The sequence below is a fragment of the Saccostrea echinata genome, unplaced genomic scaffold, assembly GCF_033153115.1.
Source record: "Saccostrea echinata isolate AGI-Se365-2 ecotype Australia unplaced genomic scaffold, CSIRO_AGI_Sech_v1 ptg000075l, whole genome shotgun sequence".
NCBI classification, from domain to species: domain Eukaryota; kingdom Metazoa; phylum Mollusca; class Bivalvia; order Ostreida; family Ostreidae; genus Saccostrea; species Saccostrea echinata.
The window spans coordinates 219,224-241,579 of record NW_026889824.1 but is presented as its reverse complement, the minus strand read 5'-3'; the positions used below and the strand labels follow the sequence as shown (position 1 = coordinate 241,579).

The following is a 22,356-nucleotide window of genomic DNA, read 5'->3' as shown; positions in this document are numbered from 1 at the left end:
ATTTCTGCAGCTGCATTGGTTTCATCAAAAAGGGAGTACAATAAGGGGGTCTTACCTGATCTTAAGTTACCATTGAGCATGCTGAATCAAATGCTACCAAGCATGCATGTTTATTTTTAATTGAATGTTCATTTTATGAAAGTTTTTCATATTCTCAATCAGACTTAGGTTGTTGGTTGCACTTGTAAGGAAGAGATAAGGTGCTGGGGGTGGGGTGGGGGGTAAACCTTGGTATTGATCCATAAATACCATAATATTCTTGTAGAAACCTCTAAGATTTTTCTATAAAATTGAAGAAAAAAAATGAATGTACATGTAGCCACCACTTTATCTCAAAGGTTATTATTATTATATTTTTTTGGAGGACCTGCATTTTAATGGTACAGGCAAACCTTGTTATTTCTATCCTGATGGGACCAATAAAAAAAATCAAGAAATCTGGTATAGTTTGACACATTGAGGTTAAAATGCTTAAAGAAAAAAATGGAAGAGACTTTCAATGAAATATGAAGATAACAAACAATAATCAAATTCAAATTCATATAATTTTGAGAGATGGAAGCAAAACTCTATTCTTATAATGTCTCATAGAAAAAAGTTTTATCGGACACAGTTTCAGGAAATAAATACCATTCAGTTAAAACACTGACACCCTTCAACATGTTCAACAAAGATTAATATTAATATCTAGATTTAAAAGAATTGTTTTTGAACTTTTTTCCTAAAATTTATTATAACTATGTTTACCATGTTTACAGAATGCCTTGTTTCACAAAAAAGAACACTGTTGACAGATATTTTCTCTGGACTGTCAATTTCTGCATTTCATAATCATGTGATACCTGTGTTGGAGCCCTCCCAAAAACCTCCCCTGTAAGGTAAGTTTTATATCCCAATGAAATGATTCTGTAAATTTAATAGACATGTGTATAAGGGTATAAGGTAGGTGTTATAATCACAGTGAGCTGACTAGTCATTTTCATTTTGTATAATTGGATTCAGATGTTATTCTATGTGTACAGAATGAAAGAATGTACAATTTTTATGATGAGAAATATATATGCGGTTGGATGAAAAGAAAGATTTTGTTTAAGTGAATGTTGTGTATGTGTCCATCACATAATGTCTCAAGCCATGGTTGGAGTCCGCCTACAGTTCTCTCCTACCCGAGGCTGCTTGAGTGAATTAAGTATCGTTATCATGAATAATCAAACCTAATATGTGTGATGTCATGTTATAACCCAATTAAAGTAATTGTTTATATTGCAGTTGACTTTAATGATAAAAAAAACAACTGTTAGGTAAACAGTGACTGAAAAAAGGAAGTCACATCAGAGGTTATTTTTAAATAATTGAAAACTTCAATCTCTTTTGGAAGGAACTGTTTTTGATCATCTTCTTGTAGCTTACTAACACACATGTCATCATATCAGGTTTTTAAAATTCTGCCATCAAATCCTTACCTTGTCATTTAACCTTCAGATTTTGTACTTGTTTGCTTTATTTCATTATGATCTTATATGCTCGTCCCATCTACTTCCCAAGGCAAGATGACATGACCATCACTTGGGTTTACCTTAATTGATGTTATTTATGTTTGACCTCTTTGTATACAGATTAGACTCATTTATCTCTATATGGATTAAACTACTCTGATCTACACTAATTGTAAATTAAAATAAGATATATTCAGTCCAACAATCAGTGTTAACCAAGATTTACAATGTGACCATCATTGCTGAGGGATGTGTAGCCTTTGACCCTGAAATTTACATGTCTATCTTTGCATACTTTTTACTTAGTCATGATGTAAAGATTTAACTTTCAATTCAAGTTCCCTCTTTGAGAGTGATCAACAGTATTGTTTTTTTAGTGGTATGTTATAAATTATTTATATTTAATATTTTACAGATTTCAAAGTCAAGGAGATCATTCAAACGACAGAGGGTTTGGTCCATGTTGGTTTGTCTCAACAGTTAATCTTTTGGAAAGCAGTGTTGGAGAAAATAGCAGCAACATGTGAAGACTGTGATTTAGTTTCATATGATATGACTAAAGAAAGTTAATATTTTTGATTTCATAGTTGTATGAACAAATGCTATGAACTTTCCAAACATCATTTTAAAAAAAAGTTAATATGATGACCAAACAAAAATACATATTAATTTGAACTTTCCACGAGTTTACAATGAAGAACATTTTGGGATCTTGATACAGGATATTATAATAGTGTTTTATCTAATTTATTCATATTGTTTAGTGCATTAAATGCAAAAAAATGTTTTAAAGTCACTCTTGTGAAACCCATGCTAAGAACACAGGTCTCAAATATCTTAGAGAGTTATATTAGAGTTATATTGTTAGAATTGAAGCTTATTTATAAAATTATACCTTATATCTTTAAAGAAAGTTTCACAAAAAATAGTCAAACATATACTGGTTAACATATTAAAAGAAATATAATATCCTGGAAGTGATTAAGAATAAAAAAAGTTCATTTATTATCCTTTTCTTTTGTTCTTCTTGGTGACTTTTTTACAATAATCAAAGACATTTACATTTTAGCTCATCTGAGCAGAGGCTCTATTGAACTTTTCTGATCAAAGAGTCTCTGGTGTCTGTCCATCTGTCATCCATAAAAATTAAACCCTGAAATAGGGGTATCAAAGTTTGACATGGGAATAGATAGGAAAAAATCATCCTTTAATGAACAACAAGGTAATGATTTACTCATAATGTATGCAAGCATCCTCAAGTAGTGAAGATTCAAGTTGGTCAAAATCATTTGCCAGACTTATTATTATAATAATATTAAAATATTCCCTATTTGTATTTTTTTCATTTTTTTTTCTTCAAATAAATCTGAGATCAGATTTTATATATAAATTGGTAAATGCATGTATACATGTGAAAAAAAAAACTTTAGGAAACATATAAGCCATGTTAGCCATATTGATAATGAAATATCCTCATGTTGTGGAATCAGTTTTGGATTAGACATGGCCTTATGACCCAAGGTGGGGCCACAATATTGGCTCAAATTTGTTTTTATGAGAATTAAGGGGGATAAGAATGTCTTAGAAATCTGAAGAACACCAAGGTAACTCAAGTGAATGTTGTGGGCCAGGCCTCTTATTTAAATTGCCCACTTTCATTATCCCTGCAGATTTTTAACATCTTATTTGGCATATTTTTTAAGGAGAAAATTATTTTTCTAACATTAATTTCACTGTGTTTTGTACACACCATAGAGTAATATTTTAGATACATCTGGGCTTTCATATAAAGTGCTATTTTTAGATCAACAGTGAGTCTCTTTAATTCTATTTTTAACACATTGCCATGTGGTTGGGACTACTTTCATGGCTAACATTTTCTTGTTTAACAAACAAGTATGCATTTAAAGAAATGTACCTATTGTAGTGAGTTTACATTTAAATCAAAGGTTCTTCACAAATAGTTGTAGCCACTTAATTGGTTTAACTATTTCATATTTTTTTGGATTTTTTGGTGCACTACTAAAACCTGTGGCTGCGCAGTCCTGCAGGTGTATTGTGCACTTCATAGCTGCAAACTGCTGCAAGTGTTAATTAAGCTGCATATACCCAGAGATTGTTTTCATTATGAAGATGACATGGACCAGTTTTCAAGTGTTAACAAGGCTTAATTTTTGAGATATTAAGGTTTTTATTTTTAGTGAGTCTCACTTGGCTGCACACAAAACCAAACCCTTAACGAACAAGGGCTTGCTACTAAAGTATTTTACGACAGCAACGACCCCAGCGGTGTACATATTATTAGCAGCGAAGGAGCCGAGAAAATAGCCGACATTTTCTATAAATACAACTCTGTAGATGATCCCCTTCGAACACCAAGTATCTCCGAAAGGAAGTTAAGTTCAAATACTCCAGCTTTGACCGAAAAGCAGGGTAAAATCCAAAAAATGTAAATACATGTAGCACCCTGCGCTGACCTTGATTCATACTGTTAAAATCATAGGGCATTAATAAGCACACTTGTACATATTACTTGTATATATAGGTCTTTTTTTTTCTTTCTTTCTTTCCTCCCTTTGTCTTTTTAGAATTTTTCATTATTGTCATTACGATGTCTTCACACATTGCCTCGATTAATACTAACGGGTTAAGAGATGAGAAAGAAAGAATGTGTACTTTTTCATGGTTGAGTAAACGCAAATACGGTATCATTTGATTACAAGAAACACACGGAACAGATAGAGAAACGCAAAAGTGGGAAAATGAATGGAAAACGTTTAAAGGGTATAACTCTATTTGGAATAATTGGTCCAGCGAATCACGTGGTGTTGGTATATTATTCTTTACAAAAAACCGGAATCAATAATAAATAAAATAACATTTCAAAACGAAGGAAGGGAAATAAACGTAAGCATAAAATTAAATGATTTCACAATGGAAATTAAGTGTATTTACACACCGAATAATGGGGTGGATAGAAAACTTTTTTTTAACTCTGTAAAATTTGATGAAACAGCAAATCATAAAATCATATGTGGTGATTTCAACTGCGCGAAAAACAATCAGCTTGATAGGCAACCGGTGCCCTTACGTAAAGATGTTGCAGTCTGTGAACTAACTGAATTAATAAGAAAATACGAATTACAAGATATTTGGCGTGAAAGAAATCCGGAAAAAAATGCTATACATTTCACAGGGGCAATTCAAAATCAAGAATATACTTTTTCCTTACAAGTGAAAATATATTACATAAGGTAAACAACTGTGCAATTATACACTTTCCATTTAGTGACCACGACTTGATAACATTAAAATTGCAAATGGATAATATCCAAAGAGGCCCAGGACTATGGGCAATGATTGAAAAAACTATAAGAAATGAAGATTTCCGAAAAACTTTTGTTGATTTTGGGAAAAATACAAAAAAAAGCTTAGATAATTGTCAGGATATTTTACATTGGTGGGACTTAACAAAATATAAAATAAAAATATTATGTATTGAGATGTCAAAAAAATTAAATGTTAATAAACAGAAACTTGCAAAATTAGAAAAAGAATTAGAAAAGATTAAAGACAGTCCTTCAAATGATAAAAAGTATCAAAACGATCTTGAACAAAAAATCAAAGACATTTATACGGATAAGACAGAAGCTGCAATTATAAGATCTAAATGTAGGTGGTTTAGAGAAGGAGAAGCACCTTCTAAATATTTCTTTCAATTAGAAAAAAATAACGGAGAAAAAAAATTGTGGACTAGAATTAAAGCAGAAAATGGCACTTATAAAACTGACATTGACTCAATAATTGAAGAGCAAATAAATTTTTATTACAAATTACTAGATACTGAGGGTTGGGATAGAGAAAGCGGAAATTTATTATTAGAGACAGTACAATGTAAATTAGATGAGGGTGACGTAAACATGCTTGACAGCGATATAACTGATAACGAGATCTACAAAGCAGTTATGTCATTAAAACCAAATAAATCACCTGGGGAAGATGGAATACTGTCAACTTTTTATCAATTATATTGGGATACAATTTAAAATTGAATTTTCAAAAGTAATAAAATATATTTTTCAAAAGGCTATACTCTGTGACTCGCAAACTAAAGGAGTTATTTCATTAATACATAAAGGGAATGAAAGAGAAGATGTAAAAAAAAAAATTGGAGACCTTTAACTATGCTTAACAACGATTATAAAATTATTGCTAAGATACTCTCTGAGAGGTTAAAGGTTGTATTGCCAAAATTAATTCACCCAGATCAAAAAGGGTTTGTTAAGGGTAGAAATATAAGTGATGCAAATAGATTAATTCAAGACATAATCGATTATGCAGAAAAAGAAGATTTAGAAGGGGCAATAATATTTCTGGATCAACAGAAAGCCTTTGATAGGATAGAATGGGGGTGGATAGAAGCCACATTACAGAGATTTAACTTTGGTGAAAAATATTGTAAATGGATAAAAATGCTTCTAATAAAATCAAAAACTTGCATTAAAACAAATGGATTTGTTTCAAAATACTCTTCAATATCAAGATCAGCAAGGTAAGGTTGTCCTATAGCTCCCCTACTTTACGTGCTTCAAATAGAGCCTATGGCTTGTGCAATCAGACAAAATCCTCAGATAAAGGGCATCTTAATTTCTGGAAAAGATCAACATATAGAGTGTAAAATAAATATATTCGCCGATGACACACAGCTATTTAATAAAGATGAAGAATCTATAATAAATTCCTTTAATATTTTAGAAGTATATGAAAGAGCTTCAGGGGCAAAAATCAACTTTTCAAAAACTAAAGGATTGTTTATTGGAAAATCAAAGGGTAAAACACCAAAATTTAAAAAAATTCAATGGATAAAAACTAACATAAAAACTTTAGGGGTACATCATGGATATAATATCGATACTTGTGCAATATGGTTGGAAAAAATAGAAAAAATTATGAACAGTTTGCATGTCTGGAAAACTAGAAACCTTACATTTAAAGGGAAAACTTTGATAATAAAGAATTTGATAATTCCAATTATTGGTTATGAAATAGAAATGAGAGGAATACCAGACATTTATGCCAAACAAATAAACGACATTATCTGGTCTTTTATTTGGGATAATAAATTGAATAAAATAGACAGAAATGTGTGCTGCTTAAGCAAGCATGAAGGAGGAATGAATATGACAAATATATTTAATTTTATAAAAAGTAAACAAATCAAGACAATTTATAAAATTATGCATTCAAAGTTAGAAACATGGAATGCAATTGGTAAATACTGGTTACAGAGTAAAGATATACATCCAAATCAAGAATATCACTTATGCACTTGTTCGGATTTATCTCAAATTTCCTTAAATAAAATTTCTAGTTTTTATAAAAAGGCACTTATCGCATATAGCGAATTTCAGTCAAAATTTGAGCCAGAGAGTCGAGAAGAACTACTCAATCTCTCTCTGTTCGGTAATTAACTTATACAATTTAATGGGAAAGCCCTATATGTTGAATCATTTATTAAAAGTTTTTTTTTTTAAATTAAAGACATTTGGAATGATGAGAAAAACTGTTTTAAATACAATGACACTATTTTTAATGAATTATTAGACAAAAGATGCTGGATTTTTTAATATAGTAAAATAAAAGCAGCCATTCCTAAATCTTTTTATCAAATAATGAAAAGAAACAACTTAATATCCAACAACGAAATAAAACTCCCTTATAAATTGAATAATAATTTACTCATTCAAAGAGGTACTAATAAAGTGGTAAATAATGATGATCTCAAGTTAAAAAACATAGAAAAAATATTAAACAAGAAAAAAAATCCAAAAAGTCAAGAAAAATGGGAAAAAATATATCAAAATAACATACAGTGGAATTTAGTTTGGGACAGTATTTCAAGAGTAAAAGTAAAAAATAAAATTCAAGAATTCCAATGGAAAAGTGTGCATAATATATTGTATACTGAAAATAAATTAAGTAAAATCGGACTTTCCAATGGTTTATGCAATTTGTGTAAAAACCATAGGGAAAATCAACAACACCTCTTTTTTCATTGCACAAAAGTTAAACAAACACTTACAACTGAAGGGTTTTTTATCAGTTGATGAGCAAACAATAATATTAGGGTACTTAGAGGAACCGCAAATTCCAAGAACTTTTGTTAATACCTTAATATATATTTATAAATGGGTCATATGGAAAACAAGAAATAAAGTTAAATATGAGAATCTAAAAATAAATGACTCAAGTATTAAAATTGCTTTTAAAAATGAAATGAAATCAAATTTACTATTACAATCACATGATCAATTATAAGGGAGAAAATGAATCATATTTTTCAAAATCCTATGTATTTCTAATACTAGTAATAGTCAATATCTGCTGACACATTTACTACATAGTTACTGTTTAGGTTACCTTAATTTGCTTGTGTCTTTCTTTTCACACACAATAGTAACTGGAAACTTTATGATTAAAATAATTTTAAAATGAATGTTAAGTTCTTTTTTTCCCTGTAAAATGTAATGTGAAAAAATTATACATATATTCAGAAAATTTGTTTTGCTTTCTGTTTTATTTTTGTTTTTCTTCCTCTTTTTTTCTAAAAATACTCTAAGTATTGTTTTTGTTGAGCATTATAACATAAAAAGACCCGTATTGGAGGGTGACCTGGCCCTCGATACTAGTTACAGCGGGATTGATGGACTCATTTTCTTTCTTTTTTTTTTTAATTAGAAATTCCCACTGTAACAAGGTCATGTTTATATATATGTATGTGATATTTCTATTGTTATAAAAAAAAATTAAACAATCAATTATATATGCATAAAATTTCCTTTTTTCCAAATTTTTCTTCACTTTCTGAGTTTTATGTACCTATTACTGTGTATTGTGCATATGTGCATATATATATATATATATATATATATATATATATATATATATATATATATATATATATATATATATGGTTTATACAGATATTGGTGGCATTATTAATAATTTATTCCTTTTTGAATATAGTAGTATAAACAGTTGAATTGATGTGATGGAAAAGTAATACACCCTGTGTACTAAACAATGTTAATTAACGTATCAGTTTAGGTTGATATTATTTATTAGTTGATTAAGTGTATTAAATTGTCATATTATCTTCGAACTGTCTGTGTATATTATATAATATTATACAAATGAATATATATTTAATAAACAAAACAAAAAACAAAACAAAAAAACCAAAAAAAAAAAAAAAAAAATCTCATAACAGTTTCATAGTAAATCAAAGTATTTGTATAGTTCACTATAGTAAACTATGGTAAATTATAGTTAACTATAGTAAATTTTTGTTGGGGCAGGAACAAAGAAAAAGATTTTCAAACAAATTGGGCATTTTCTCTGTATAATTAATAAAGCCCCCTACCACAACCAAGAACACCTGACCCTGGTGCCACATATCACACAATTTTTAAATAGGCACCTTTGCTTTTCATAACCAGACATTTAGTTTATCTACTAAATACTCGGAGCAGAGAAGAAGGTTTTTAAACTATTAAATGCATTTTATCTATACGAGGGTCGTTCAATAATGCAACATACAGTTTATCATTATACATGTACCAGGGTACTTGTAGAAGCATTTAATTTTATATTTTCACAGTCTGAAAGTGATAATAAACTTTAATTTTAACATTTTTTTTTCATTCAGATTTTATCTCAGATCAATGTTAAACAATTATTGAAATGCAAATAATACGTCTTACAGGAGTAGCAAACTAAGTGATTTTTGTTAAAGAAAATACATTTCTATCGTACATCGGTAACTCTTGCTTCCCAGACAGTAATGCAAATGATATGCATATGACCTCGGATGTGAACTCATTCGGAAAAAAAAATACGCATGCGTGTAGTGCATATTGGGGAAGAAAATGTCGGCGGCAACGAAATCAAAGCCAGGACCAAAGCGCAAGTTGACCGATTCGGCCAGAAAACGCAACAAAAAAGAAGCAAACTCTAAACTAAATAAAAACAGAATTTATATCGGTGATCAGTATGATCGATGGACTGAGCTGAAGACCGATCTCCATCTCAACAATAACACCGAAGTTGCAAAGATTCTCCTTGACAGGTAGGTCAAATATAACCGCGTATATCTTGCTTTCTTTCAAATGAATTTAGCTAGAGTCAATAAAACAGCTATAATTTATAAACTCGTTAGTAATATATGGCTATGTATACATTGTTAACTTCAGCGCAATGACATAACCAACAAAATTATTTTGGGGGGCCCCTTGAGGGGGCAGCCATGGACAATTAGAGACGTCCTTATCTTTCATGGAATAAATGAATTTTTTACTCATTAAAATGGTTCAACGCAACATTTGATTTAATTTAAACCCATATGATGAACTATTTTGATAATGTTTTTGTGTTTAAACACATATTGCAATATATTTTATTTAATTTTGGCAGTATTATTTTACATCATGCATCAGTATCAATCAATCAGCTTTCCTAATCATTTCACACTGTAGGAAGTAATCCGACTCTAAAATATGTAAATTTAGTAGAGTTTAGCCATGTTTGATGTGGAATAATATGTGGTTTGGAACAAGTTTAACCCCCCCCCCCCAAAAAAAAAAATTGTAGTTTTAAAAACTTGGTAGAACACTAAAAAATCATGCAGTACCTGATTTAGGCGATTCATTGAAAGTCCTAGAGAGTGAGCAGAGTTACCACTGTTAATTTTATGTTTTAAATTATGTAATATGCAGTTTTGATTTGCCCTTCAGCCTGTTAAGATTTGCTTGCTTATAAATCATATATGCAAACATTATTTGACAAAATTAAAGATTGCTGTATGATCTTATAATTTAAAAATTTCCTCAGCACTATCTGCAATTTATAGTGGTATAAAATATTTTGCATGTAAAATTTTATGTTATTTAATATTCTTATACATAGATTGAAAATACCCCACTTATTTACATTTGTTTCATCTTTGGTATAATTAGTAAAATATATATATATGAAGTATCTTAGAAAATGAAAAATTATAATTTTTCAGGTATCTTGCAACCCAACCACCAATAGAATATCAGGTTGAAGAAATTCAAAAAACTCCAGTGATTGGAGTGCAAGTTGGTCTGTCAACACCAGATGTTAAACATGTGCAGACTTCAACACCTGGACCTTCTTATAAAACTCTGATTCATCAACTTGCTTGTCCTGTATCAGATATTTCTTCTGAATTAAGCAACAGGTAATTTTTTTTTTTCGAAATAAATAGTGTCTCATAACAAATTCATTATCGTACTCTTCCACTTTTAAATCTTGTTCTTTTTCGTATGACCTAGCCAAGATAAAAATTGTTGTGTTTCCACTTACCAGTGGACCCTTGATAACAATTCAGACCCTTGACATGTATTTTGGTTCATGTTCATTATGATATAATTTGCAATAATTAAGAGAACATTTATCTGAGTATGATATAATCATATTTACATAAAGCTAATTAATAGTCTATAATTAAAAAAACTACCAAAAGTCAAGAGAATTTTGGCATTCAATATCTTGGAGTTTTATTAAAACGCTGAGTTTGCACTATGTAAGCGAGTATGCCCCAATGACCCTATAAGTAATGATTGAATCTCTGTTTTGTCAACCCTTATTCATTATCTCCTTTTATTACCATAACTACATATACCAGTATGTACCAGTAGATATTTCAGATTTCAAAAATTTCAATCAGACTTTATAAGAAATTGTATTTTTTTTTTAAAACAGGGATGAGGAGTTATCTGGTGTAGAAGCATTGCCAACAAAGAGGCGGAAACTTCAGAAGTCAACACTGTCAAACAGTTTTCTTTATAGTCCACAGTAAGGATAAAAATATATGTTATAAGTAAACATAATACACAAGTAATAAATTCCAATAATTCCAATAATGATAATTAGAATATAAATTGTCAAATTTTTAGAACAATGTTTTATGAATACGCAGTCATTTTTACTCACCTGAGCCGAAGGCTCAAGTGAGCTTTTCTGATCGAAATTTGTCTGTTGTCTGTAGTTGTCTGTAGTTGGCATTGTAAACTTTTCACAATTCATCTTCTCCAGAACTACTTGGCCAATTTCAACCAAACTTGGCACAGAGTATCCTTGGGTAAAAGGGATTCAAGTTTGTTTCAAATCATAACCCCCTCCCTCCCTTTTAGTGGTAGGTCGGGACCACTTATGCATTTAAGCTTTTCAGTACTAAACTGATTTTTGCTTTTTTCCTAGCCACAGTGCTCAGGTGAGTGATATGGCCCCTGGGCCTCTTGTTAAATTAATTACACGTAACAGGAGGGAATACTTGTAATAGTTTTTCAGCTGGTTAGTGGAGTGATTTAAATTGCACACATGTTGTAGGTTATCTGTAATTGACATCACTGAAACTGATGACCATGAGGATGACAGTTCTTCAGATTCTGATTATGAGCCAAGTTTCAATATAAGTTTGAGGTACTGTAGTCTTTTCTGTCATACTAAATTTGAAAAAAAATAAATAAATAAAATTTCTTTCAAAAAATGCATGTTATGGACACTGTGACACTGACTTTCAATTAAAGATTGCTAATGAAAGAAAATTGAACTTAATCAAGGAACCATCCACAGTTTTTGTAAAATAGCAGATTTTTTACATCAATTTCTTTTTAATTTTTTTATGTAGACCTAACACTGCCAACTTCACCTCACTTGACATAGAAAATTATTCAGATGAAGAAGAATACAATGAAAATGAAGATGATGACATTTGTGAGCCAAGTACTGATGTACAAGACATGGTAAAGATTTCCAAAGCAGAAGACATTACATCAGACCAGTCATTTCTGGTGTACAACCAATGCCTGATGAAGCTTGCAGCAATCAATGTCCCAAAAACCTGTACAGCAAAAAACTGTGGAGCAGAAGTCTCTGTCACCAGGAGTATCATTGGATCAGCAGTACATTTGAAATGGGTAAATGATAAGTGTTTTCTAGATTTTTAGTTGTGCTTAATTAAAAGCTTGGTGGAATTAAGGGAGAGGTGGATGGGAGACAAATCAGAGAAAATTGATTCAAATTTTCATTTATTTTACAAATTGTCATTTAACTTGTTGCTGAGAGTTATTTTCTTATATTTTAGCTTTCATGTCTGATGTTCATTATCACTGTTTAATTACATTTACTAATTAACAGGTTTGCAGACAAAAACATGTATTGTACGAGTGGTGCTCCCAACCCATTTTAAACAGAAGAATGCACAGTGGGGACTTGATGCTTGCATCAGCCATTTTGCTCTCGGGAAATAACTTTAAAAAGATTGAATTGATGTGTAAATTTTTAAATCTTCCAATAATAAGTAACACCACCTTTCATAAAATACAGAGGACATATCTTATTCCATCAGTAGATGAGTTTTGGGCTGATAATCAATTGAATACCATCAACCAATTCCTTGGTGAAGATTTGGTCATCCTTGGTAAGTATTGAAAAAAAGGAAATGTATTCTGAGCCACACACAAAATGTGCGAGTCCCATAAAAATCGCTTTGTTAATCCATCTATCCTTCCACCTTTATGTCGACATGCAATTTTGTTGTGACAAGATAAGTTTAGATGTATTAATGGGTTCATACAGAGGTACTTGATTATAATACAAGACAACTAATCAAAAAGTGTGTCTGATCGGATAATGTAGGTATGTGTTTCTACTTCAATCAGCATTATTTTTTTGTGATATAGTATGAATATCTCCAACAGTTATTACATTTTAGCCTTATACAGAAGAACATGTAGTTACCAAAGGAGGAAGGCACATATATGAGGGTCATATCAGTTTCCTTGGTTGTATCAGTATATAAACATTTTTATATATATCCAAGGAACTTTCTGTTAGGGAGAAATTTATATCACACTATATCCTTCAAGCTTGCATGTTCACATCCATGATGAAGTAAATCATTACAGGGACTTTCTATATAAGTGTTTTTATTTTTCTGGTTGCAATGTTTAAAGTTTTAATTATACAAATAACATGACTGATTTAAAATTATACATTTTTTTATTACCACAACTTTAATGTGTTTTATAAACTATGAATGTTTTATATTTTTATGTCCACATAAAATGTGGAAATTAAATATGAGCAATTTTTCAATTTCATTTCAAGGTGATGGAAGAATGGACAGTCCTGGACATTCTGCACAGTTCTGCTCCTATACCTTTATGGAGTATAGTTCTAAAAAAATTCTATGTGTGGTCACCATGGACAAAAGAATTACGGAACTAAAAAGCACAAATTTAGAGAAAGCTTGTTTCATCAAGGGTCTCAATTTCTTGCTTGACAGTGGTTTGAAAATTGTTGAGGTGGTCACAGATGCCCATAATCAAATTGCTGCAGTGATGAGTAAGTTTTACTACACACTAAAGTGAATTTGTTACCAGTATTCCAGTTTCTATACAGAGTTTAATTAATTCTTTTTTTTTTTCAGAAAAAGACTACAAGCACATTCGCCACTCATTTGACATATGGCACGGTACTAAGAACTTAGGAAAGAAAATAATGTCGGCAAGTATAAGTATTATTGACCTAGGTTTTTAATAATGTTGCTCTGAGTCAGATCTATACATCCTTTATGCATATCCCTCAGTTATCTGAGATTTGGGGGGCATATAGTTTTTGGTCTGTCTATCTACAAAAACTTTAACCTTGGCCATAACTTTTGAAAGGTTGGTTCTAGCAGGGACATAGTATTGTTTTTGAAGGGGGGCAGCCAGAGAGAAAAAAAATACATCATACCATATATACCAGAGTAGGCTTCCTGATTTCTCACGTCTTTACCACATTATAAAACTTCCAGACAAAAGTTTTTTTCAAGATTTAACATTTTGTATCAACAGATAACTTTCGACATATCAATGTCAACAGTATATGACAACATCAATTTGGGAGGAAATCAACAACATAGTTTCACAGGGGTTATTTCAAAGTTTTGTTAAAAATAAAAAGCAAAGGAGATAAATTAAAAAAACATCTATAATTGTGTGATTTGATATTTGCTTTATCCAACTTGTTAAAATGGTGTATATTTGCTCGGCAAGACTTGGGGCCATTTCAACTTGTTGGATATATACAGCAAAAATCAAATCACACAATATAGATATCTTCTACGTCACCCTTATTTGACTATACTGCTACAAAAATTTGAGGGGCCAACCAGCCTTTTAATGAACATTTATAATTGTAAAAAGAGTAATGTTTAGAAAAAATTTGGGAGGGGGGCTCCCACTTCTTGTTATATTTTGAATTTGACAACATGGCACTTTCATTTTATGCTATGATCCTATGAAAGATTAAACTTTATGGGCAATAAATAAATGTACCAGTACATTATAAAGCTTCAAAAGTGTGACACAAAACAAACCCTCCTTTTAAGAAATTATTTATTATATTGCACAGGTTGGACAAGAGACTGATAAGAAGGAACTACTGAATTGGACTAAAGATATAATGAATCACTTTTGGTATTCTGCACAGATCAGTGAAACATACGAAGAATTTATTGTAAGAAGAAGTAATAAGTATCAATGCAAAACTTCACACTTATCACTGATATAAATGTACCACTTATACATGTTTATATTTTTACTCCAAGGGTGTCTGGTTTGGGCTTCTACATCATGTGACTGACGAGCATGAGTGGATACTGGCATATGGAGACAATGCATCGAGTTCTTGCAGTCATGGTCCATTAACGGAGGAGAGAACTAAAGGATGGATGCAGAAAGGCTCACCAGCACATGTTGCATTGCGATACATTGTTATGGACAAAAGAAGACTCAACCAAGTTCATTATTACTTGAATTGCAGGTATTAAAATCAATATCTATTAATTGTCTTATGCTTTTATTGAAACAATAATTTGCTTTTAAGCTCACATGAGCCAAAGGTTCAAGTGAGCTGTTTAGCTCACCTGAGCTGAAAGCTCAAGTGAGCTTTTCTGATCACCTGTTGTCCGGCGTCCGTCCATCTGTCTGTCTGTCCATCCGTCTGTAAACTTTTCACATTTTCAACTTCTTCTCAAGAACCACTGAGTCAATTTTAACCAAAGTTGGTACAGAGCATCCTTGGGTGAAGTGGAGTTTAAATTGTTAAAATGAAGGGCCAACCCCCCTTACAAGGGGAGATAATCAAGAAAAGACAAAAATTGGGTGGGGTCATTAGGGCGGGGCCCAAATTTGGAATCATCAAAGTTTTACATTGAAATATATAGGCAAAATCTTTGAAAATCTTCTTCTCAAGAACCACTGGGCCAGAAAAGCTGAAACTTAAGTGGAAGCATTCTTGGGTAGTGTAGATTCTAAATTGTTCAAATCATAGCCCCCCGGGGGTAGGGCGGGGCCACAATAGGGAATCAAAGTTTTACATTGAAATATATAGGCAAAATCTTTGAAAATCTTCTTCTCAAGAACCACTAGGCCAGAAAAGCTGAAACTTACATGGAAACATCCTTGGGTAGTGTAGATTCTAAATTGTTCAATTCATGGCCCCCGGGGTAGGGCGGGGCCGCAATAAATATTACAAAGGGGAGGTCTTGTGAAGAACTGCAGGGCCAAAGTAACTCAGGTGAGCGTTGTGGCCCATAGGCCCCTTGTCTGATTAAAATTTGTCTGTTATCTGTCGTTGTTGTCCTTGTTGTTGTCAACTTTTGACATTTTCATCTCCTTCTCCAAAACCACTGGGCCAATATCAACCAAACTTGACACAAATTATTGTTGGGTAAAGGGAATTCAAGTTTGTTCAAATGAAGGACCACACTCTCCTTCAAGGCCTTAGGGGAGAGTAAATTAAGAAATAGTGAAAATTGGCAGGGGTAATTTAAAAATCTTCTCAAGAACAACTGGGCTAGAAATTTGAAACTCAATATGTGGATGCATCCTCAGTTAGTGTAGATTCAATTTTTCTCAAATTATGACCACAGGGGATAGGGTGGTCGTGGAGCCACAAAAAGCAATCAAAGATTTTCATAAGAATATATAGGGAAAATCTTTTGTTGAAGTCTTCTCAGAACAGCAGAGACATGATTAATTCATATATGTATGAAAGCATCCTCAGATTCAAGTTTGTTCAAATTATGACTGGTGGGGGTAGGGTGGGCCACACTATGTTGTCTTAGTTTAATTTTACATAGAAATATATTGGGAAAAAAATCTGCTAACAAAGAACAGAAGGGCCATTATAAGTTTCTCAGGAGAATGCCCTGGCTCATGGGCCTCTTGTTTTTTATACATGTACAAGGATTGTGGCATTGAAGAAAAAATTTCCATTCCAGATAAGCAAGGTATGAAATTTTTTTTCTGCAATGATCACAACCTTTAATTTCCTTATTAACAAAGAAAGAAATACATTTTATTGTTTAAATTCTATCATATTCTATTTTGTTCCACATACAAGTTGGGTAAATGTATTATCAATCTGTATGTTTGATGTAAGAGCCATAAAACAGTTGACCATTGACACTTCTTTAGAAGATGGCTTTTTAAAAAAAATGAACTTGATAATTTACAGTTTAATTTTCATATAAGTCAAATATGAACGCCCTATCATATGTCATTCAAAAGTACCCAATCACCAAAGTTAAAATTTTTGAAAATTAGTTCAGACATCAAGGTCAAGGGTCAAAAGTCATAGCATACTTGGAAACATTTTGTTACAGATATTGCAGATGTCAAATATGAAAGCCCCATCTCTTCTCAATCAAAAGTTGTAAAAAAAATATATTTTTTAAATATTTTTGAAAAGTAGGTCAAACTTCAAGGTCAATGTCACGGGTCAAAAATCAAAGTATGTGTAGAAAGGCCTTGTCACAGGTAATATACATGTGTAATATGAAAGCCCTACCTCTTCTCATTCAAAAGTTATGACCAAGGTTAAAGTTTTTGGGACAAATGGACAGACAAATGAGATTTAATGTCCTCTCGCTTCTGCGAAAGCGGGGGATGAAAATTGGAGTGAGATATATATTTGTCATCCTTTTTGCAAAACTCGTGTGATTTTGAATGGAGATAACTATGTAGCTGTTCACCTTTTTTTTTTTTTAGAAGCACAGCAGAATTGGAGAATTTCCAAAATTTAATTTTGGTGTATGCCTCCAAAAGACATTCCTACAGTCCCCCAACGTATAGGACAAGAAATTACCTTGCAGCACTTGACCAAAATGGTCACTGTGAGAGAGAAACAAAGAAAAACAAGGATGGTTCTATAAAGTAACTGTTTTTGAGATATGCAGCTGATATCTATGCATTTCCATTTGTCAATTACTGTTACTTCACTGTAGACATGTATTTAAGTGTAATAAATGTACCAGTTTGCTTGCAAGAATTACTGTATAAATTGTTTTGGTTAAATTCCCTTATTAATCCTCATAAGCTAAGTTTACAATATTTATTTATTTTCCTCGTAGGTATCAAAGATCCTTCAACAAAAAAAGTGGTGTCTGGTCCGTACACGAATTGAAAGCTGAAAAAAACTACCCCTACATTCCGGCTTTGATTCATAAAATAATCACAAAGTGATTGGAAGATGCTATTGGAATGTCTCAAAATGTTGTTTTATCAGCAGATGATCCTAGAAGAATTTCCAAGACCTTGGCACCAATTCCTCCACCTACAACTCAAGAACTTGTCCTTAAACAGAAATCTAGATTTGTTGATCAATCCAAATAAGACTTTCGATTATTCTTGGGACACTAGTGACACTCTTGAGCCTTTTGACTTTCATGGAGAACAAGAAGTCTGCGAGCGAATGCTCACTAGTAATACCCACACTCTGATGTTAATATGCGCTCTCATGTTGACGTCGAATTCATACAAAAATGAATCCCACTAAATGACTTGCCTACAGAATGAGTGTGCTAAAATTTCAAGCATCAATAATGAGTAGTTGCCGAGAAAATTGTGACGAAAATTTGATATGGACAGACACACAGATAAACAGGAAGTTGACATCAGATTCAAACAAAAATGAATCCATCCATATGGTATGCCTAAACAAAGATTGTGCTAAATTTTCAAGTATCTATGATGAGTTGTTGCTGAGAAAACTGCAGTGGAAATTTGGTTTGGACAGACACACAGATAAACAGAAAGTTGACATCGGATTCAAACAAAAATGAAACCCACCATGTTGCATGCCTGAAAAAAGAGTGTGCTAAAATTTCATTCATCTGCAATGTTTAGTTGCTGAGGAAACTGCCATGAAAAATTGTTACAGATTCACGGACACACAGACAGATACAAAAGAGTAAAACAGTATACCCCCTTCCCTTCTGAGTGGGGGTATAATAAAAGTTCATGTACAAGATTTTCCAGGATTGTTAATCATGACCATTTTCTAGCAAGCTATTGTCATTCTTTGAATGAGACTAGTACATATACATATACATATACATGAAGTGCATATTGTAAAAGGTCTCTCTAAATATGGTTTGCATTTACTAGTAAATTATTCTCATTGAAAATTACATTGTATATGTACATGTATATATGGTAAATACATGTTTTTTTTCTAGGACTGTTGTGCAACTACTAATGATTGCAGATATCTTGTATATTTAAATTCAGATCTGCTGTTGTGTTTACAAGTGTGATCCTTCACACCTGATTTGCAATATTTATGGCAGTTATCAGCTGCCATCTTTCACTTGATATGTGTTATATTACTAGATGTCCTTGCCTGCATTTTCTAACAAAAAAGCGATTTTATATTGTTAATTTTTTTTTTATATTATCTCTATATCATTACAAACAAATAACATCAAAAGTTGAATCATTGTTACAATAAATTTGTTGAATTTATCCTAGTCTGCCGGGTACATAACCTCTGTACTGTCCAAAAGCATTTGGATACTTGTCTCTGATTTTCCAAACACAACAGCTTGGGATAGGTCTGCGGTGCCCAGCTCCTAGATGCCCATGCTGCCACAAAGTGTACTGTCTGTACCCAGCATGACGATTGGCTCTGTTGTAGTCATCGTCATCTTGAATGGCAAAGATTTCCTGCCTGTATGCCCGGGCAACATGTAAAATTAGTTCATCAAGAACTACTATATCAAAGTCCTGAAAGAGAATATATATATGGCATTGTACATACTGCAGAAAATTGGTCATAATGAAAACTACATCATAAGATTTGTCTGTCAAGGTCATGATTAATTAAGGTCATAAAGATCATTGAAAAAAAAGAGTTTTCTGTTTGTTTAGTAAATGACAGGGCCATCTTTTGTGTGTGTGTGTGGGGGGGGGGGGGGTAGTTCAACTTTTTAAGAAATGATAAAGATAAGTTTGAATATGATACAATCTATATCCCTGGAAACAAACTTAAAATTTAAGTATGGTTAAAAAAAATTATAGGAAAGGGTTGATTTTGATTTGTTGGTCAGAGTACATCAAACAGGTCACTTTTTATTTTAGCCCAGTGTAGTAAAGCCGTTGATCTGGATCATAGCAATCCGAGATCAGAAATGTCTAGTGTGAAATAGTTGATTTTTTAAAATAAATTGGAATTTCAACGAAAGTATAGACGGAACAGACAAGCTAATTTCAATTCACTCTTGTAACTTTGCTGGAGAGTTTGAGAATAGCAATTTTGCAGGTAATGTTTAAAAAAAAAAAACTTGCTCTGAGTCTTGAGAAGCAATTCTGCTCAGTTTGTCCACAACAGACGCGTTCTACTTGTGTTGGCATCTCCCTGCAATAAGAACAGGTGCACCAGTCAGGCTGTCCTTGCACACGAGCAGGTGAATGGTGTCCACCTCCCTGGGCCCTGCTGCTCTCCTCCAGGACATCAAAAACCAAACTTGGGTTCCTCTGGCAGAGTTGGAACATAAGATCTCTTAGGCTATCTTCTGGCATATTATGAATGCGTTCCTGAGAAACAAACATTGAAACGTATGATACATCCACTTCATGCAAACATCTGTTACACGTATGTAATTTATCAACATATAAAGACATCAAATTAACTTTTATAAAAGTCATATATGTTATACTTGTAAGTGTATTTAAAAAGGGAATATTTGAGTAGACCTACCTGCAACTGAATATTTCTTGCCGCAACCGCATCTCTTCTGTCCACTGTGATCTGCCTTCTGCCGCGGCGAGCAGCACGAACACCCTGTCCCCTGGAACGACTAGATCTTACTCTCGCAAGACGGACACGTCCCCTTGCCAATCTTGCACGTCTAAGCTCATCAGAGCTTGAATCAGTATCAGGACCCTAGAAAAGGAAAATTTTTAGATGGCATATACACAACTAAATTCGTTTTTTTGTTTTAGTCTTTAAGTATAATCAACACGTGTAGGCATAAAAAAAAAGAGAAATTTATCATGAAACTTATTTATTATTAGGGTCTATAGAATGGTCCGTGATCATCAGTCAGAAAGTGCAACTGAATTCTCAATTATCTTTTGAGCTGAAATTTTATAGGTCTAGATCATCGCCGCCGCAGCCAGTGATTGCAGAGTGACAGTGTGAGTGACAACGTTAGCAGCTTAGCTTCTCTCTATTTTTTTTTTTTTTTTTTTTTTTTTGAAGTAGAGATCAATTTAAATAAAACATAAGACCAAATGGCATTGATAAATATATCAGAGACAACACACTGTTGCAGATTTTTTTTATGAGGCATCGGATCTGATCATGCGGCAACCAACATTTCACGTTAATCTCGGTCAGTGTCGGTACAGTAATTTTTAATCTGTTAAATGTTACGTATATGTTTTCGAGAAATTATTCCTGATATTAACTTGACCCTTGAGTATAATTCTTTTAGTTATAGTTTAAAAATAATGAAAATACACACAAATATAGACTATGAAACAGTTTACTGAAAGCGAATATGTTACTTTACATCAAATAATGTAGTCCCGTGAACCCCCATCGTGGGCCCCAACGAACATTTTCTTTTAATTTTAGAAGTTTTCATGTTTAAACTAAAATTTCATGAATTGCAAAGTGTTAATAATTTTTTTTTGGTCATAAACTTTTGTAAATTTAAAATCTCTTTTATTAACTGGGCTTATGATATACTGAAAGTACTTACAACTTGCGTATTGGAATCCATCTTGCTTTCCACTTCGGCTATTTCCGGACTACGAAGCGTCTTCGTCATCAATGACGATTGCGACGTCAGACTCAGCAGCGAAAGATAATTAGATACGATCATCGTAATTTTTATTGAAGTAATCTTACCCATATGATCCTTTTACACACCAGAACAACAATAATTTATTGTTTTCCGTGTTTTGGAAAAGAATAAGATGGTTTTTAGGGATATGAAAAAATGCTTAAAATGAGGTTTATTATCACTAAGCACCAAAAACCGCATGCACTCTCTTCGCAAAGAAATTCTCTTTAAAGTAGCATGGTCATTAGACTGAGCTGAAAAACTGTTTAACAGTTGTCTCTACCAAGAAAATGAAAATAAGGTTGTATGTGAAAAACTGTGCTTCATTACAAATATCCCTGAAGAATCCATATGAAAGATATGGTTTTGATGTGTGGAAAGACTAGTCTTTCATGCTGCACTTTTTCAGACAGATTAAGACATGAAATAGGAGTTAAGAAACGCACCATTTAGTATCAATGAGACATGTTATCTGAAAATACCAGACTTACATTGATTAGACATAGTGAAGACACTTAACATTCCATCATCACAAAAGTGTATAATGATAACTGTCAAAGGAAATGAATCTAAAAGTATTTCTAGCAGATGGGTGTGCTGCAACAACCATTGAAATAACGCTCACTATTAAAACAAGCATTCTGAGAGTAT

At 32.3% G+C, this 22,356-nt stretch overlaps 2 protein-coding genes across 2 annotated transcripts; one reads left to right on the top strand and one right to left on the bottom strand.

Moving 5' to 3' along the window:
- Window positions 1-9,424: 9,424 nt before the first annotated feature.
- On the top strand, window positions 9,425-18,300 carry LOC133176400 (uncharacterized). Its single transcript, XM_061311522.1, has 12 exons — window positions 9,425-9,624; window positions 10,564-10,758; window positions 11,283-11,375; window positions 11,910-12,002; window positions 12,211-12,499; window positions 12,720-13,002; window positions 13,692-13,928; window positions 14,014-14,090; window positions 14,982-15,086; window positions 15,178-15,392; window positions 17,624-17,788; window positions 17,986-18,300. The coding sequence occupies exons 1-12, from the start codon at window positions 9,425-9,427 to the stop codon at window positions 18,095-18,097; spliced, it is 2,064 nt and encodes a 687-aa protein (XP_061167506.1). The 3' UTR covers window positions 18,098-18,300.
- Window positions 18,301-19,300: 1,000 nt separating this feature from the next.
- Window positions 19,301-21,690, bottom strand: LOC133176488 (P2X purinoceptor 7-like). The gene is made up of 4 exons (XM_061311609.1): window positions 21,622-21,690; window positions 20,613-20,798; window positions 20,201-20,449; window positions 19,301-19,639 (listed from the first exon to the last, which is right to left on the bottom strand). Exons 1-4 carry the CDS (start codon window positions 21,688-21,690, stop codon window positions 19,376-19,378), a joined length of 768 nt encoding a protein of 255 aa, XP_061167593.1. The 3' UTR covers window positions 19,301-19,375.
- Between the last annotated feature and the right edge of the window lie 666 nt (window positions 21,691-22,356).

Coding starts and splice junctions, on each gene's coding strand:
- LOC133176488 (XM_061311609.1), bottom strand. CDS start 21,690: ATGACGAAGACGCTTCGTAGTCCGGAAATAGCCGAAGTGGAAAGCAAG. Junction 20,799..21,621: donor TGGATTCCAATACGCAAGTT/GTAAGTACTTTC, acceptor TTCCTTTTCTAG/GGTCCTGATACTGATTCAAG. Junction 20,450..20,612: donor CAAGAAATATTCAGTTGCAG/GTAGGTCTACTC, acceptor TTTGTTTCTCAG/GAACGCATTCATAATATGCC.
- LOC133176400 (XM_061311522.1), top strand. CDS start 9,425: ATGTCGGCGGCAACGAAATCAAAGCCAGGACCAAAGCGCAAGTTGACC. Junction 13,003..13,691: donor TGAAGATTTGGTCATCCTTG/GTAAGTATTGAA, acceptor TTTCATTTCAAG/GTGATGGAAGAATGGACAGT. Junction 15,087..15,177: donor AAACATACGAAGAATTTATT/GTAAGAAGAAGT, acceptor TTTTACTCCAAG/GGTGTCTGGTTTGGGCTTCT.